This window comes from Eucyclogobius newberryi, unplaced genomic scaffold (genome assembly GCF_026437365.1).
Source record: "Eucyclogobius newberryi isolate DKJ021-1_F unplaced genomic scaffold, fEucNew1.0.hap1 SCAF_4, whole genome shotgun sequence".
In the NCBI taxonomy this organism is placed as follows: Eukaryota; Metazoa; Chordata; class Actinopteri; order Gobiiformes; family Gobiidae; genus Eucyclogobius; species Eucyclogobius newberryi.
This window is the reverse complement of record NW_027316056.1, coordinates 41,537,043-41,553,905: the sequence shown is the minus strand read 5'-3', so window position 1 is coordinate 41,553,905 and position 16,863 is coordinate 41,537,043. Positions and strand designations below refer to the sequence as shown.

At 41.6% G+C, this 16,863-nt stretch overlaps 1 protein-coding gene across 3 annotated transcripts in view; it reads left to right on the top strand.

Moving 5' to 3' along the window:
- The window catches only part of LOC140377870 (protein NLRC3-like), a 111,862-nt gene that overhangs the window by 68,441 nt on the left and 26,558 nt on the right, over window positions 1-16,863 (top strand). The window contains exons 1-8 of one of the 3 annotated variants that reach the window (XM_072463475.1): window positions 6,146-6,309; window positions 7,168-7,298; window positions 7,432-7,530; window positions 9,976-10,045; window positions 10,147-10,351; window positions 10,439-12,224; window positions 12,295-12,468; window positions 15,330-15,503. In XM_072463475.1, coding sequence (XP_072319576.1) covers window positions 7,183-7,298; window positions 7,432-7,530; window positions 9,976-10,045; window positions 10,147-10,351; window positions 10,439-12,224; window positions 12,295-12,468; window positions 15,330-15,503 — 2,624 coding nt within the window. In that variant the 5' untranslated portion in view covers window positions 6,146-6,309; window positions 7,168-7,182. Of the gene's footprint in view, window positions 1-6,145; window positions 6,310-7,167; window positions 7,299-7,431; window positions 7,531-9,800; window positions 9,900-9,975; window positions 10,046-10,146; window positions 10,352-10,438; window positions 12,225-12,294; window positions 12,469-15,329; window positions 15,504-16,863 lie in introns of those variants that run through there. The other 2 variants (XM_072463477.1, XM_072463476.1) reach the window with 2 other exon arrangements.

Genomic DNA, 16,863 nt, shown 5'->3' with positions numbered 1-16,863 from the left:
CCGACATATTTTTTATTAAGTAATATTTTATGATCAATTGTGTCAAAAGCTTTTTTTTTAAGTCAATAAATACACACACTGTGTATTTATTTTATCTACTGCATATGTAATATTATCTGTTCATTGCATTTGTGCCATTTATATTGTTGCTCATGTAAGAATTTCTATTTTTCTAAATGATCCATGATGAGTGGCTGCAGTGCCGCGGCGCGCGGCCGAAGCTGCCATGTTATTTTTGTGCCGGCCGCGCGCCGCGGCTCCTGAAACTGCATCGCTATTTGACCGCGTTTTAGCGCCGTTTTAAACCGCGCCGGGTTAAGGTTAAGGTTAGGGTTAGGGTTAAGGTTAGGGTTAGGGTTAGGGTTAAGGTTAAGGTTAAGGTTAGGGTTAGGGTTAGGGTTAGGGTTAGGGTTAGGGTTAAGGTTAAGTTTAGGGTTAGGGTTAGGGTTAGGGTTAGGGTTAGGGTTAAGGTTAGGGTTGAGGTTAGGGTTAGGGTTAAGTTTAGGGTTAGGGTTAAGGTTAAGGTTAGGGTTAAGGTTAAGGTTAAGGTTAAGGTTAAGGTTAAGTTTAGGGTTAGGGTTAGGGTTAGGGTTAGGGTTAAGGTTAAGGTTAGGGTTAAGGTTAGGGTTAGGGTTAAGGTTAAGGTTAGGGTTAGGGTTAGGGTTAAGGTTAAGTTTAGGGTTAGGGTTAGGGTTAGGGTTAGGGTTAAGGTTAGGGTTGAGGTTAAGGTTAGGGTTAAGGTTAGGGTTAGGGTTAAGGTTAAGGTTAGGGTTAAGGTTAAGGTTAAGGTTAAGGTTAAGGTTAAGGTTAAGTTTAGGGTTAGGGTTAGGGTTAGGGTTAAGGTTAAGGTTAGGGTTAAGGTTAGGGTTAGGGTTAAGGTTAAGGTTAGGGTTAAGGTTAAGGTTAAGGTTAAGGTTAAGTTTAGGGTTAGGGTTAAGGTTAAGGTTAGGGTTAGGGTTAGGGTTAAGGTTAAGGTTAGGGTTAGGGTTAGGGTTAGGGTAAGGGTTAGGGTTAAGGTTAAGGTTAGGGTTAGGGTTAGGGTTAGGGTTAGGGTTAGGGTTAAGGTTAAGTTTAGGGTTAGGGTTAGGGTTAGGGTTAGGGTTAAGGTTAAGGTTAAGGTTAAGGTTAAGGTTAGGGTTAGGGTTAGGGTTAAGGTTAAGGTTAGGGTTAGGGTTAGGGTTAGGGTTAGGGTTAAGGTTAAGTTTAGGGTTAGGGTTAGGGTTAGGGTTAGGGTTAGGGTTAAGGTTAAGGTTAGGGTTGAGGTTAGGGTTAGGGTTAAGTTTAGGGTTAGGGTTAAGGTTAAGGTTAAGGTTAGGGTTAAGGTTAAGGTTAGGGTTAGGGTTAAGGTTAAGGTTAGGGTTAAGGTTAAGGTTAAGGTTAAGGTTAAGTTTAGGGTTAGGGTTAGGGTTAGGGTTAAGGTTAAGGTTAGGGTTAAGGTTAGGGTTAGGGTTAAGGTTAAGGTTAGGGTTAAGGTTAAGGTTAAGGTTAAGTTTAGGGTTAGGGTTAAGGTTAAGGTTAGGGTTAGGGTTAGGGTTAGGGTTAGGGTTAAGGTTAAGGTTAGGGTTAGGGTTAGGGTTAGGGTAAGGGTTAAGGTTAAGGTTAAGGTTAAGGTTAAGGTTAGGGTTAGGGTTAGCCATGACGCTATAAGAGAAGTCCCGCGGTTCCTGAAACTGCGCGGCCATTTGACCTTTGTTAAAATGAACAAATTCTAATAAAAAATTGAAAATTTAAAATTGGGATAACAATGACTTTGGTCTAAACTTAAAAGGAGATCTCCTCTCTTGAAAATTGGTATAATTTTTACCATTTTCATATTATTTGGGAAAACACCCATTTTAAATAAATAAGTTAATATTTCAGCAGTAAACTCAGTTGAATTTTTAACCAATAACATGTCAATATCCGTCCAATCTTTAGAGTTTTTGTTCTAAAACCTCTTTCACAATGTCCTGTATTTATTTTTTGTTCATATCTGATACAAACATTGAAAAAACATTTGTATTGATCCAATTACTCATGTTGAATTTTTATTACCCACATTTGCTGTATCTTTTGAGTTTCTGATCAGTATGAGATCAATGAAAAAAAAACTTTGACAATCTTGTTTGTTTGATGTTTTTATTAAATGATTTATCACTTTCCATGTCTTTTCCATATTGTGTCTCTGTTGTTCAAGTCACTTATGATAATATTCATTCTCACTGTTTCTAATTATACTTATTAGTTTAGTTTTGTCTTTTTTACATCTATTTTCTGCCTCTTTTGTTCTCTGCGTTACAAGTTCTTTATATAGTACTTTTTCTTCTTTTTACATGTGTTTTCTATTCCTTTGGTTTTCCATGGCTTTGTTTTATAAATCTCCTTTATCTTTATTTGTTGCAGGACAGTTGTTATGATGCAGCTCAATAAATCTGTGCAGGAAAGCATCATGTGCCACATCCACGTCTGTAGTTGAGTCACTTTCACTCCATCTTTGAGCACAAAGATCCTTCTGGAATGTTTCCATGTTTTCTGCCTTCTAAGTTTAGAGTGAGTCTGTGTCTGATTTCTCTTCCTAAAGACATTTTGAAACACTGTAAATACGGGCAGGTGGTCACTTCTATCACAAATGAACAGAGCCCTCCAAATGTTTCCTTCTGTTCTGTCAGTAAAAGTATGATCTATCAGTGTTGGCGTTTGCCTTGTTATCGGGCTTCTCTTATTGACATGGAATTGATCAAATCTGAGCTTGTTTTCAGTTGAAGTGGATTTACCAAGTCTAGATTAAAGTCTCCACCTGCTATTTGGACTTTGTCTGTGCCCGTCTTATTCAACATTTCTTCCATTTTCTCTTTAAAGGTGGTCACATTTGTTCCCGGTGGTCGACACACACAACTAAGCATTACATGTTTTAAACTTCACTTTCCACCGTGACACTTTCCAAAACATGATCAATAATGTGTGACGTCTGTTTTGCAGTCGTACTTCTTAATGTTTGATCCGTACACGAGGCCACTATTGTTCCTATTTGTTGTCTAAAAGTCAGAACTTGGAGATTGACTTGTGCCACTTTGTGCTTCTGAAGCCACGTCTGTGATACGGCGTCACATTCAGTTTGTTCAAAGACTTCAGAACATGTTTTATAGAGGAGAGTTTTTCCAGAGGCTTCTGCTGTTAAAGTGTGTGACTGACAAAGGCCCTTGAGGATCGACTCTGGTGTTCAATGGTTCCTCCCAGTAATATTCACATTTCATTTACAGATTGTTCTAGCAGTTTGTTTCAGGCTCAATGTCATTCTCAGTATCAGACGTCCTGTGTTCAGTCTGTGAAGAGACATGGACATTAGTCCCATTTATCATTTGATGCATGTTGTTTTCTTCTGTCTTTAGTCCATTGTCCTCAGTGTCTCTGTCCTCTGTGTCTCTGTCCTCAGTGTCTCTGTCCTCAGTGTCTATGTCCTCAGTGTCTCTGTCCTCTGTGTCTCTGTCCTCTGTGTCTCTGTCCTCTGTGTCTCTGTCCTCTGTGTCTCTGTCCTCAGTGTCTCTGTCCTCAGTGTCTCTGTCCTCAGTGTCTTTGTCCTCAGTGTCTCTGTCCTCTGTGTCTCTGTCCTCAGTGTCTCTGTCCTCTGTGTCTTTGCCCTCAGTGTCTCTGTCCTCAGTGTCTTTGTCCTCAGTGTCTCTGTCCTCTGTGTCTCTGTCCTCATTGTCTCTGTCCTCTGTATCTCTGTCTTCAGTGTCTCTGTCCTCTGTGTCTCTGTTCTCAGTGTCTCTGTCCTCTGTGCCTCTGTCCTCAGTGTCTCTGTCCTCAGTGTCTCCGTCCTCAGTGTCTTTGTCCTCAGTGTCTCTGTCCTCAGTATCTATGTCCTCAGTGTTTCTGCCCTCTGTGTCTCTGTCCTCAGTGTCTCTGTCCTCAGTGTCTCTGTCCTCTGTGTCTCTGTCCTCAGTGTCTCTGTCCTCAGTGTCTCTGTCCTCTGTGTCTCTGTCCTCAGTGTCTCTGTCCTCTGTGTCTCTGTCCTCCATCAGGCTTATTGTTTTGTTCTACAGAAATATAAAACATTGATTGATGTAAAGAGTCAAATTCATGTAGCCGTGTTTCAGACAGAGCCAGCAACGACAAATCATGATCTCAAGTCAATAAGTGCAGTATTAACAAATCACAATTATTTGCTAAACTACATACATTTAAGTGAAAGTGGAAAACACATTTTTTCCATGATTTGTTGGCATTTTAAACAAGGCATTAAAGTCGGCTTCATTCTCCTATTTATATGTCCCTTTTGATATTCAATTTCGGCAATTTGTGTGTGAATGGATCATGAAGTAAGGTCTAAATCACTTACTGAGGGAATATGTGAGAGTGACATCAAAAGTTCTAAACTAAATGGAAGAGTAGAATCGCTGAAACTTGCAAAGGCATTTGAATTGGATGGTGGAGGGAGCACAAGCAGTTTCCTCACTCTTCTCTCACTTTTGAGAGGAGTTCTTTGTGTTTCATGTGAACCTCGTCAGAGAAATCTTCATTTATAAAGATGTTTGTGCCTTTGAGGGACATTGCTCTCTTCAGTATTTCTTGTTTGTCCTTGAACTGAAGAAGTTCAATCAAAATAGATCTTGGTCGTCCAGTGGCTTTAGGTTTCCCGATCCCATGTCCTCAAATTCACTGAGCTTTGGATCTATTTTCAGATCTTCGACAGAAAGTTTCCTCACTTTGACTCTGTTTCAGTCCATATCTCAGACTATGTATCTGGAACTCCATCGATGATAATCTTCTCTTTTCTTGAGATGTTATCCATATAATCCAGTTTAGCTGTCAAGTTGTTTCAATACTCTTGGTAATCTCTAAGACTTCCAGAGATGACTTGATCTAGATCAGCTGGAGAAAACTGGAGGCTTGTTTTTAACTCCTGAATGTCTTTGGTCAGACTTGGGAGCAAACATGGAGTCCACAATCACTTGAACACATGAGCTAAAGCTTTTTCTCTTGTTGATAAAGAAGTTCTTTGAGTTGTTCCAGCAGCTCCTGAACCATAGGCAACGTAACAGAGTCGTCCTAAGTCTTTTGAGGAAAATCCAGCTCAGATATCAAAAAGCTGGAGTAGGCCTGATTCTCAATCTGCCTAATATAGCATTCATCACTGGCCATCCACTCTTCTTTTATCCAAGGTCCAGAAATATAAAGGATAAAGTCTGTACAAGTGTCAAAGTTGATGTTCAAAAGTGACTGAAATCATACAATTAATACATAAATAATAAAATGCATGTTCAGAATCTTGTTTTTTTCCAAACGAGGTCAAGGTGGAAATAAAATCCAACTCATTTTCTAAAAAACAGTTTGAACTTTGGGTTTTAGTGCTGTTGTTTTTCTGAGCTCATTCATTGGTCACTGCAGCTCAGAAGCCTCAGTCCTGCTCTCAGGGACCAAAACTCTCACTGGTTTAGTTTACTTTGTGTTTGTTTCACACTTTACACTAAAGAATCTGGGACTGAAGAGCTGTGGATGTTCTAAAACCACTCTATATATTTAAACGTGACGACGTCTTCAACATGTCAGAAAAGCAAATCCATCAACACGTTTGTGGACTGTCCTGCTGGCTCTCTGTCTGTCAATCAAATCTGTTGTTTGCAGAATAATAAACAGGCCACAATCTGCAGTAGCTCTAGACACTGGTGAAGGAAGAGAAGGTCCAAACATGAGAAGATGAGCTCTGGAGAGGTGCTGATGGGGCGGAGGAGGGCTGCACCAGCTGAGAGCAAACTGGAGAGTCAGAGCGTCCAAACGTTAGGATCAACTCTCATCTGAAAATGTGTCTTAATAACTGACGTACGAGGAGGAGGAGAGACAGAGGAGGAAACCACAACTATGGAGACTTTTGCTCTTTCTTCAACCTTTCTTCAGTTTGGAGAAGCTTTCGGAGCAACACCAAAGAAACTAAACCATGAACTGATGTGAAAATGTTCTAAAATATGAGTCTTAACCTGTTTTCAGCCACGAGTCAAAAGAGAAAAGTGAAAACAAATACTCTGGAGAGGTTTAGGCAGCAGCACATATGCCACAGTGTTGTGAGTTTGAATCCCGGCTACGACAATTTGTTGCATGTCCTCCCTCCTCTCTCGTCCCCATTTCACCTGTCTAATAAAGCCTACAGGTCCTGTCATATTTGTGTCCTCAGCAGCAGCCTCCTGTCACGCACCTGTGTGAAGCCCCGCCCACCTGGACCACAGCCAATAGAGGAGCGGCTCTGACTCACTCCAGGAAGAACACACAAACAGGTTTCTTCCTTCAGCCGCACACTTTTCTCTGGGACACTTTGGACTCTTTGGATCCGCTCAGGTTTGACTAGTTTGATTAGATTCAACACTGGCTTTAGTCCTGGTTTAGTCCTGGTTTAGTCCTGGTTTAGTCCTGGTTTAGTCCTGGTTTAGTCCTGGTTTAGTCCTGGTTTAGTCCTGGTTTAGTCCTGGTTTAGACCTGGTTTAGTCCTGGTTTAGTCCTGTGTTTCGTCTAGATTTTAGACGTAGTTTAGTCCTGATTTAGTACAGATTTAGTTTAGGCCTTGGTTTATTTCCTGGTTTTTGGCCTTGTTATGTCATGAGTTTAATTATAACTTAAGATTGATTTTTACAAACAATTAATACATGTATTCTGAATTATTTATTCTTTCACATTTGTTAGTCGTAGTTCTGTTTAGATTATTGACCTTTTTTTTAGATTTATCCTAACTCATAATTGTCTGATATAAGTTGTTGTTTATCATTTCCCTGTAGAACTTGACTTGTGTCTGTAGGGGGCAGTGTAGGACTGATGATGTCACTTCCTCTAAACCCAAATAAATGCAGCTCAAATAAATGTTCCTGTTTTGGTCCTTTTGGTTCCCACTGAATTTGTGACTGGTTTTAGTTCAGTTTGAATCTCATATATTACAGTTTGATGTGAATGTGTTTTCTTGAGGCTCCATGAGATGAAACACTTGACTAAAGTGCAGACTGCACAGAACAGGCTGATGGCTCATGTAGTGTGTGTTTATTTCAATATAAGGACAAGTAAACAACCTGTTCATTTGTTTGTCCTTTAGTTTGTGACAGATCAGCACACATGTACAACCAGAACAACAGAAATGTACACACTTATTTTAGACTTTAAACCATGTGATGAGTGGGCGGGGTTAAACAGTGTGATGTCATTCTGTAGGACTCTGGACTGAGCATGGATCAGAGAGAGCACAGAGAGGACGCAGTACCTCCCACCACCAGCAGGGGAGAAGTGACAAGTGAAACCTCTTTTGGACGATTTATTAACTTTAAAAACAAACATGATCCACAGTAAGTCAGACACAATGATTAGATCTGATTATTGATGTGTGTTTATAGGACTGTTTTAGGAGTAACTGGAGTTAAGTCAAAGTCAAATGCTTTTAATCTTTTACATTTGATCTGTAATGTTTGTCTTTCCCAGGATCCACCAGAAACATCCTCGGTCTGAACCTGGTCCCAGCTGTGAGTCCCTCAGGAGTCACATGTCTAAGGAAGAACCAATGAACTTCAGGACAGAGCCGTGAGTCACATCTGTGTGTTATGGGATATAATAATGACATTATAGGTATTAAAGCACTGCTTGATATTATAAGATCTGGAAGTGAGCTGCAACTACCACATAATCACCTCCGAGACACCAAACATCTTTAGTAAATGTGAGTTAAGAGACGCTGCAGGTGAAGAGGACAGAAAAGAAGACTTTACAACTAGTGTTTGAAACTTTTTATGTAGTTACATCCACATTATTGACAATGACTCTTGGATGAGAGTCGAAACGTATATTTTTTCTAACTGAGTCCAGATGACTACAACTGAAGCTTTTTCTACTATACATCCACAGTAGTTTTTCATCATGTCATGCATTAAAATAAAAATAATAATAAAAAGCATTTATCATTAAAAAGTGTCACATTTGGGACATTTCGATCTGGAAAAATGGCCAGAACCAGATTTAAATTTCTTGCTTCATTTAGTTCATACTTCATATAGTTGACATGTTAGATTTTTTTTTTTTAAGATTCTGAGGGAATTTTGGATTTCTGATTTATTGGATCCGTCTGCCCCTCCTTGAACCGACACCTTAACGTGGTGGACGGGTTTGAGCGACCTAATTATCCCAGGAGCTATGTTGTCGAGGGATTTAAACCCCTGGTAGGTTCTCCCAAGGCAAATAGGTCCTGGGTGACGGGTCAGACAAAGAGCGGTTCAGAAGCCGGGGCCTCCTCCTGAAGCCAGGCCTGGGGTGGTTGGCTCGACGGCAAGCGCCTGGTGGCCGGGTCTTTCTCCACGGGGCCCGGCCGGGCATAGCTAGAAAAAGCGACTTGGGGCCGCCCTCCCATGGGCCCACCACCCGCAAGAGGATCCATAGGATTTAAAAAAAAAAACTTCCTATAAGTTATCTGTCCTTTCCCTCTGTATCTACTTGCGTTGTAACACCGACATTTCCCCATGTGTGGACAATAAAGGCATATCTTATCTTATCTTATAAGGGGCTGGTGCAAAAAAATAAAAATAAGGGGCTGGTGCAGAGTGATCTGAGCGGCAGTCGACGGCAGGGGCCTCGACGACCAGATCTCCGGACACATAAGCTAACTCTGGGGACATGGAATGTCACCTCGCAGGGGGGGAAGAGCCTGAGCTTGTGCTTAATTTCTTGGAGTCAAAACCTTTTTTTAAATCTAGCTTATTTTTAAATATCAACAAATCCTTGTGTACAGTTAGTCAAAATCATCAAGTCCAAGTTTGTAAAGTTTGGTGTGTATAGGTGCCACTTCAAGATCACACTGATCTTTATGTCTCTGTGGGAGAAAACATTTTGAGAAAAGGTCTTTGAAGTTACAATATTCCAGAGAAATCTATGGACTTAAATTAAATAATAAAACATTTTAAGGAGCAGACTGGGCAATGTTGTTTTTACTTTTCTGTTGAACGAACAAACTGACAAAATAACAAACAATTCAAAGTCTGTAGTGTTAAAATAATACAGTTTGACTAATTATGTTGAAATTTTCAGAATATTTCCAGGACATACAGTCAGACATGTGGAGTTTCATGATTGTCTTTGTGTTGGTGGGTGTGGTTATTGTCCAGAGAGGGGAGGGGCCACTGTTCAGCAGCCTCACAGCAGGAGGATACAGGCTGTTGCTCATTCTGGTGCTTCTGGTCTGTTTGGACCTGTACCTTCTCCCTGAGGGCAGCAGGTGGAGCAGGTGTGAAGCTGGTGGTGTGGCTCATGCAGGAGGTTGTGCTCTCTCTTCAGACAGCGGCTGGTGTAGATGGGACTGATCTCTGGGAGAGTAGTCCAAACTCTTTTTCACCACACGTTGGATAACCAAACTAAAAATCCAGATCAGAAGTCAGGAGTACACGGTGGCAAAGGCGGTTAGCGCTCTTGCCTCCCAAGAAGGAGATCATGGGCTCGATTCCCGGACCAGACCAACATCACATGATCTCTCTGGGTGGTCTGCATGTGTTACCGTGGGTTCTCTCCAGGTTCTCCGGCTTCCTCCCACCATCCAAAGACAAAAATGGCAACTCTAAATTGGCCCGGGTGGACAGGTGTCAAATTAGCATATTCTGCTACATATACTTAAAAAATTGCTTCTGGTTCGTCCAATGCTATGTCCTTAAAAAAAAAAAAGAAGAACTGATGGCTCAGTTGTAGTTCTGGTCATCAGTTTCTCTGGGTTTTCTCGTATTTACTTCAACTAATTCAGTTTAGAGATTCTGTGTTCTAAATCAGTGTTTTTATTCAATATTTGTTTTTCCAATTTTTATTAAATCCACCAGACTCGAGCACAAACCAGAATCTTTTGCAGAAATCCCCAGCTGTGACTCCTTCAGGAGTGATCGGTCTATGGGAGAGCGACACAATTTTGAATCCGAACCGTAAGTGTGTGGTGGTGTTGGGAAAAATAATTTGATTGGCACAAACAATTAAGTGATGAAGAAGTCTCTTTTACAGAGTGGAGCAGCCGGGTCCAGAGGTCTCCAGTGGTCAGCACCATCAGACACAGCTGGACTCCATATTTAAGGTCTGTCATTCACTTAAGTTTGTAAATGTTCAGATGAATGAGAACTTGTTTCACATAGATCTGACTCTGACTGCATTTGTGTTTATAATGTGTCTGTTCAGTTTCTGGAGAAGGACATCTTCACTTTTGTCCAGAAGGAGCTGAAGAAGCTCCACAAGGTTATGACTACAGAATACCCAGAATGCCTGGAGCCTCTGAAGGATGAAGATGAAGAGCAGAGGAGCAGCAATGAGGCTGTTCTGAACATCACACTAAACTTCCTGAGGAGGATGAAGCAGAAGGAGCTGGCTGAGCGTCTGTGGAGCAGTAGGACCATTTAACACATTTAACAAGTTGCTCACAGTCATTTTATATTCTCTGAGACTCAGGGCTGTGTCTGTTGTCTTCATTCAGGGACTTATTCTGGAGTTTGTGTGCGTAAACTGAAGTGTGACCTGCAGCAGAAGTGTGAGTGTGTGTTTGAGGGCATCGCTAAAGCAGGAAACCCCACCCTTCTGAAGCAGATCTACACAGAGCTCTACATCACAGAGGGAGGGTCTTCAGAGGTCAACCAGGAACATGAGGTCAGACACATGGAAACAGCCTCCAGGAAACCAGGCCCAGCAGAAACAGCCATCACATGTGAAGACATCTTTAAAGGCCCAGCTGACACAAAAGGACCAATCAGAACAGTGCTGACAAAGGGCGTGGCTGGCATCGGGAAAACAGTGCTCACTCAGAAGTTCAGTCTGGACTGGGCTGAAGGCAAAGCCAACCAGGACATACAGCTGCTGTTCCCGTTTACTTTCAGAGCACTCAATGTGCTGAAGGAGAGAAGCTTCAGCTTGATGACACTTGTTCATCACTTCTTTAGTCAAACACAAGCAGAACTCTGCAGCTTTGAAGACCTCCAGGTGCTCTTCATCTTTGATGGTCTGGACGAGTGCAGACTTCCTCTGGACTTCACCAAAACCAAGGCCCTGACTGACCCCTCAGAGTCCGCCTCAGTGGACGTGCTGCTAGTTAACCTCATCAGGGGGAGCCTGCTTCCCTCTGCTCGCCTCTGGATAACTACACGACCCGCGGCGGCCAATCAGATCCCGGCAGAGTGCGTCTCCATGGTGACAGAGGTCAGAGGGTTCACTGACCCACAGAAGCAGCAGTACTTCAAGAACAGGTTCAGAGACCAGGCCGACACCGTCATCTCCCACATCAAGACGTCCAGAAGCCTCCACATCATGTGCCACATGCCAGTCTTCTGCTGGATCACTGCCACAGTCCTGGAGCATGTGTTGAAAAGCAGAGAGAGAGGAGAGCTTCCCAAGACCCTGACTCAGATGTACATCCACTTCCTGGTAGTTCAAGCCAAAGTCAAGAACATCAAGTATGAAGGAGGATCTGAGACAGACCCAAACTGGAGTCCAGAGACCAGGAAGATGGTGGAGTCTCTGGGAAAACTGGCCTTTGAGCAGCTGCAGAAAGGAAACCTGATCTTCTATGAGAGTGACCTGAGCGAGTGTGGGCTGGACACTGCAGAGGCCTCAGTGTACTCCGGAGTGTTCACACAGGTCTTTAGAGAGGAGCCAGGCCTGTACCAGGACAAGGTCTACTGCTTCATCCATCTGAGTGTGCAGGAGTTTCTGGCTGCTCTTCACGTCCATCTGACCTTCATCAACACTGGGATCAACCTGCTCTCAGAGAAAACACGTAAGTCAACAATTTTCAATGTGAAAAGAAAACTAAAGCACCTTCACCAATCAGCTGTGGACCAGGCCTTACAGAGTCCAAATGGACACTTGGACTTGCTCCTTCGCTTCCTATTGGGTCTTTCACCGTCGACCAATCAGAGCCTTCTACAAGGTCTGCTGACACCGACAGGAAGTAACTCCCAGACCAATCAGAACACAGCTGAGTACATCAAGAAGAAGCTGAGTGAGGATGTGTCTGCAGAGAGGAGCATCAACCTGCTCCACTGTCTGAATGAACTGAATGAGTGTTCTCTGGTGGAGCAGATCCAACAGTACTTGAGTTCAGGACGTCTGTCTGAAGGTGGACTGTCTCCTGCTCAGTGGTCAGCCCTGGCCTTCATCTTACTGTCATCAGAAGAAGATCTGGACCAGTTTGAGCTGAAGAAATACTGTGCTTCAGAGGAGGCTCTCCTGAGGCTGCTGCCAGTGGTCAAAGCCTCCAACAAAGCTCTGTGAGTAACCTTTGTTTAACAGAGAATGGTTTGATTCAACATCTACATAAACAATGTTGTCTCCCTCCAGACTGAGGAGATGTAACCTGTCAGAGAGAAGCTGTGAAGCTCTGTCCTCAGTCCTCTGCTCCCAGTCCTCTAGTCTGAGAGTCCTGGTTCTCAGTCGCAATGACTTGAAGGACTCAGGGCTGAAGATGTTGTCTGTAGGACTGAAGAGTGCTCACTGTAAACTGGAACACCTCAGGTGAGACTGGTTTGTAAAATGTACTTATATTATTGTAATATTATTTACTCTGTAGAAATATAATTTGGATTACTGTTTCATTTTTGAACCCAAAATAACAGTAATAATAATTTGTTATGTTTTATTTTCAGAACATTTGCAAAAATTAATTATTTTTTTAGGTTAACATAGCAATCTACATTTACAACTGTATTTGTGACTGACCATGGATAAACCAGGCAAAAGTCTCCTCAGAGACATTTTGAGTATTCACAGATTCCGAAAGTGTACTTTCAAAGCTCTCAGTCTCAGTTGTGTACATCTGATAATATTTGAATAAGTTGTAAAAAATAACAACAACGCGCTGGCTGGAAAAAGACCCAAACTACCCATTTTTAACAGCTTAATGTATACTTTTAAGACAACCAATTGTGTTATCTGAAGCACACAGGGGCTCCTTCATAACTTCAACTTGCACATTCTGCAAAAATCCGAAAATCACAAATTAAAAAAAAAAAAAACTTTGTCTTTTTCTCAGTTTGGTTGGGGCCAACTTGTGGCGGTTTTAGCAAGTCACATTTGAATATTTTCCAAATCTTGTTTAAGACTAATTCATGAATTCAAAATATTTTCTCTGCATCATCTCGATTCTCCCTGAAATCATTCCTCTTTTCTCTCGAGCCGCAGGTTTACAATCATATAGATAAAACAAATCACCCTTAAGCATAGGGTGTCCCACACAGACATTTTCTTTAGTTATTCTATTTCATCCACGTTTGATAAAAGGTGACTCTAAAGCTGCTTGATATGCTGTACTTAAAACAAAGCTGTGGCTCACCTATTTTCAGTCAAATCCCACAGTTTTTAGGGAAAAATTACCTTTAAATAAAATAAAAATGTATAGGACTTTTATGTGGATTCTGCGTGGACATTTTTTCTTTATTCCAAGTCCCTAAAACCCATTTTTAGGGAATATATCTTCAGCTTTTATGAGAGAATTGTCAAAACCCAACAGATGCTCGGTTTAGTGTGAATCAGCTGATCCTCCAGAAACCAGCTTTACTCATATTTACACAGGGAAAATCTGGACGGGATTTAAAAATCTGAAGTCCAAAACTAGAGTCTCAGTTTCACAAAGGCTCCAGCCAACTGTTTGTCTTTCAGAGGCTTCAGGAACATCTTCAGTTTAAATGTGGCAATTCTTTTTCAGGCGTTTTTGGAAAAAAAGGAACTAGACTGAAAAACATCAAATTAGTTGTTTATTAAGTGGAAATCTGTGAGCTGTTGTAAACAACCTTTTCAAGGACTTTGGCCCAAAATGGAAGATTAGAGATGGGCCGGTAATTACTCAGTACTGCGGCATCAAGACTGCTCTTCTTTAGGAGAGGCTTTATGACCGCAGTTTTTAAAGACATTGGGAATGTTCCAGATTGAAGCGACATGTTGACTATGTGAGTGAATGGTGCTAACAAACTGTTCAGCACAGAATTTAGAAATCTGGAGGGTCACACATGGAGGCAGCATGTAGATGAACTCAGACTGGTGATGATCTCATGGACAGTTTTGTCAGTTACAGGTGCAAAGTGAGTTAGCTCTAAATGTAGAAGTGGTTTTAGGGTAATTTGTTGCATTGTGGGATTTATAGCATTTTTAATGCCCTGAACTTTGTCATTAAAGAATAATGCAAACTCATTACACTTGATGTGGAAATGAGTTCTAATAGCAGCTGGAGCAATAGCAATCAGAATAGTCTACAACGTTCTCTACAATGATCACACCAACCTTAATTAAAATGATATGATTTAATTAATTAGAAACTGCTCAAACTATGTTTAGGGCATCACAAATTTCTCTTCCGCTTAAAATTCAAAGGCTATTTTAGATAGAGATGCTCATCATAAATTCACTCAGAGGTACCCAAAAACTATTTCAACCACGGGTAAGAACCACTTTAAAATCCATGTTTATTTTGTATAGGGGTGTTAAATTGTTCAAATCTTATACAGTTTAAATGAAAAAAGAGGCAATAAAAAAGTACTGGGAGGAGTGTGAGTGATGCCTTCTACAGTGAGTGTGTAGAGGAGGAGAGGAAGAGAGGAGGGGAAGAGAGAGGGAGGAGAGGTTAGTGAGTGTTCGGGCCTGTCCTTGTCTTGTGTCATTGTATGTTGTTGTATGTTGCGGATATTGTACAATACTATTGCTGTAATAATCTGTGAGTGGATTTGTGGGGGTTGGACTTCTAAAAAGTGAAAGCTTCCACCATCCCCCTTTTCAAACCAGGCAGTTTCTCTCAAGTGCTGGAATTTTTTTTTGTAAACTATGTCATATGCAGGTTTGAAATGAATAAATAACTCAAACTAACTAAAGGCCAAAGCACACCAGGACGCTCTGCTGTGTGGCAAAATGTGCACCTCCATTACTTACCATGAGCGTGCACACACTGGGCACACCCCGTGCTAAGATTGGAAGTTGTTGAGTTCCGATGTCTTCAATAAATACAGATAGATCTCTAATCTGAGACTGACTGAAGCAATGCTAATAACGTGGAAGAGAAGGACGAGAGCCACAGCAGCTGCAGGGAGAGCTCCTGCTCCTCTCCTGCTCTCTCCGTGCACAGAAAACTCTCATCTCTCACTAAAGTTATACTAACCTGCTCAATCAACCGTCTTCCTCAACCTCTTTTTCATTGTACATTAAACTCATATTCAATGCGCTCCAGAGTTGTTTAAAGCCTTTTTAAGAGCTGTACTGTGTGTGTTGACATGTGTGCTTTAATGCACAAGACATGGGTGTGTGGTGGCCTTAAGAGATTGTACTCTCAATGGGAACTTAGTTATGAAATAAAGTTTAAATCAATAAAGTGCCCATGTGTCCTCTTCCAGACTGAGCAGCTGTAACCTGTCAGAGAGAAGCTGTGAAGCTCTGTCCTCAGTCCTCAGCTCCCAGTCCTCTAGTCTGAGAGTCCTGGACCTCAGTCACAATGACTTGAAGGACTCAGGGCTGAAGATGTTGTCTGCTGGACTGAAGAGTCCTCACTGTAAACTGGAACAGCTCAGGTCAGAAACACATACACGTTTTGGTTTTACAATGTATTTATATTATTGTAATATTATTTACTCAGTAGTAATATAATCTGGATTACTGTTTCATTTTTGAACCCAAAATAACCATTGATGTCGACACTCAAATTGTTAAGGAATAATATAGAATTTTTCGCCGATTTGAAAACTCAAGCGACTGTTTGTCCCTTTTTGAAAAGGGACTCAACAGCCTCACTGCTACATGTGCGTTTGTTTATTAGCGCAACAGATTGCATCATCTCTCGTCTCAGCAGATTTCCGTCTCTTCCGAGCTCGAACACAGTCTTCCTCTGCCGTCCTTCAGCCTGTACTCTGAAGGATCTCACTAAACACACACCGGCATATCAACCACACATGCACAGCCAGGGAAACATGCTGCTATGCTGGGAAGAGGCTGCAGGTGTGCGTTAGGAGGAAAGGGATGATTGATATGTGGAAGGACTAATCGACCGTCCTCGCCACGAGCAAATGAGACTCAGAATTTGAGCCAAAAAAGCCTCCATAATTCCTTTAAGTAATAATAAATAGCTTTTTATTATGTTTAATGTTTTATTTTCTTGACATTTGCAAGACTTAATACATGTTGTAGGTTATCACAGGAATCTACATTTACAACTGTATATTCCAAATCTTATTTAAGACTAATGCATGAATTAAAAATATTTCCTTTTTCTCTGCATCATCTCGATTCTCCTGAAATCATTCCTCTTTTCTCTCAAGCAGCAGGTTTAGAACGACTGTGATCTTTACAACATGGACAAACAGATTTATCTTTACACACTTTCACAAACATATCTTCCACGTAACATGCAGAAGTTATTTTTCGATGGAGATGTTCATCACAAATTCACTCTAAGAGGAACCAATAAACTATATCAAATCAAATCAAATCAAATCAAATCAAATCAAATCAAATCAAATCAATTTATTTTTGTAAGGCCCAAAATCACAACAACAGTTGCCTCTGAGGGCCACAGGGAGAAATGAATCAACAATGTCTGTGGTGGCGATGAAGTCAGACAATGTCTGTGGTGGCGATGAAGTCAGACAATGTCTGTGGTGGCGAGGGACGATGTCCCAGGGTCCTCTGTCCTTAGACTCTCCTTCTCGGCCAGGAAAAACTACAAAAAAAACCTCTTTGGGAAAAAAGCGTAGAAACCTGGAGGAGTTCCAGTGAAGGAGAGATCCGACTCTCACAGACGGACAGACGGACACGAGGAGACTGGAGCTGGACCCACTCTTCAGGCAGATGAGGGACCGACTGAGGCGAACTGGACCCACTCTTCAGGCAGATGAGGGACCGTCGGAGTCGAGCAGGACCCACTCTTCAGGCAGA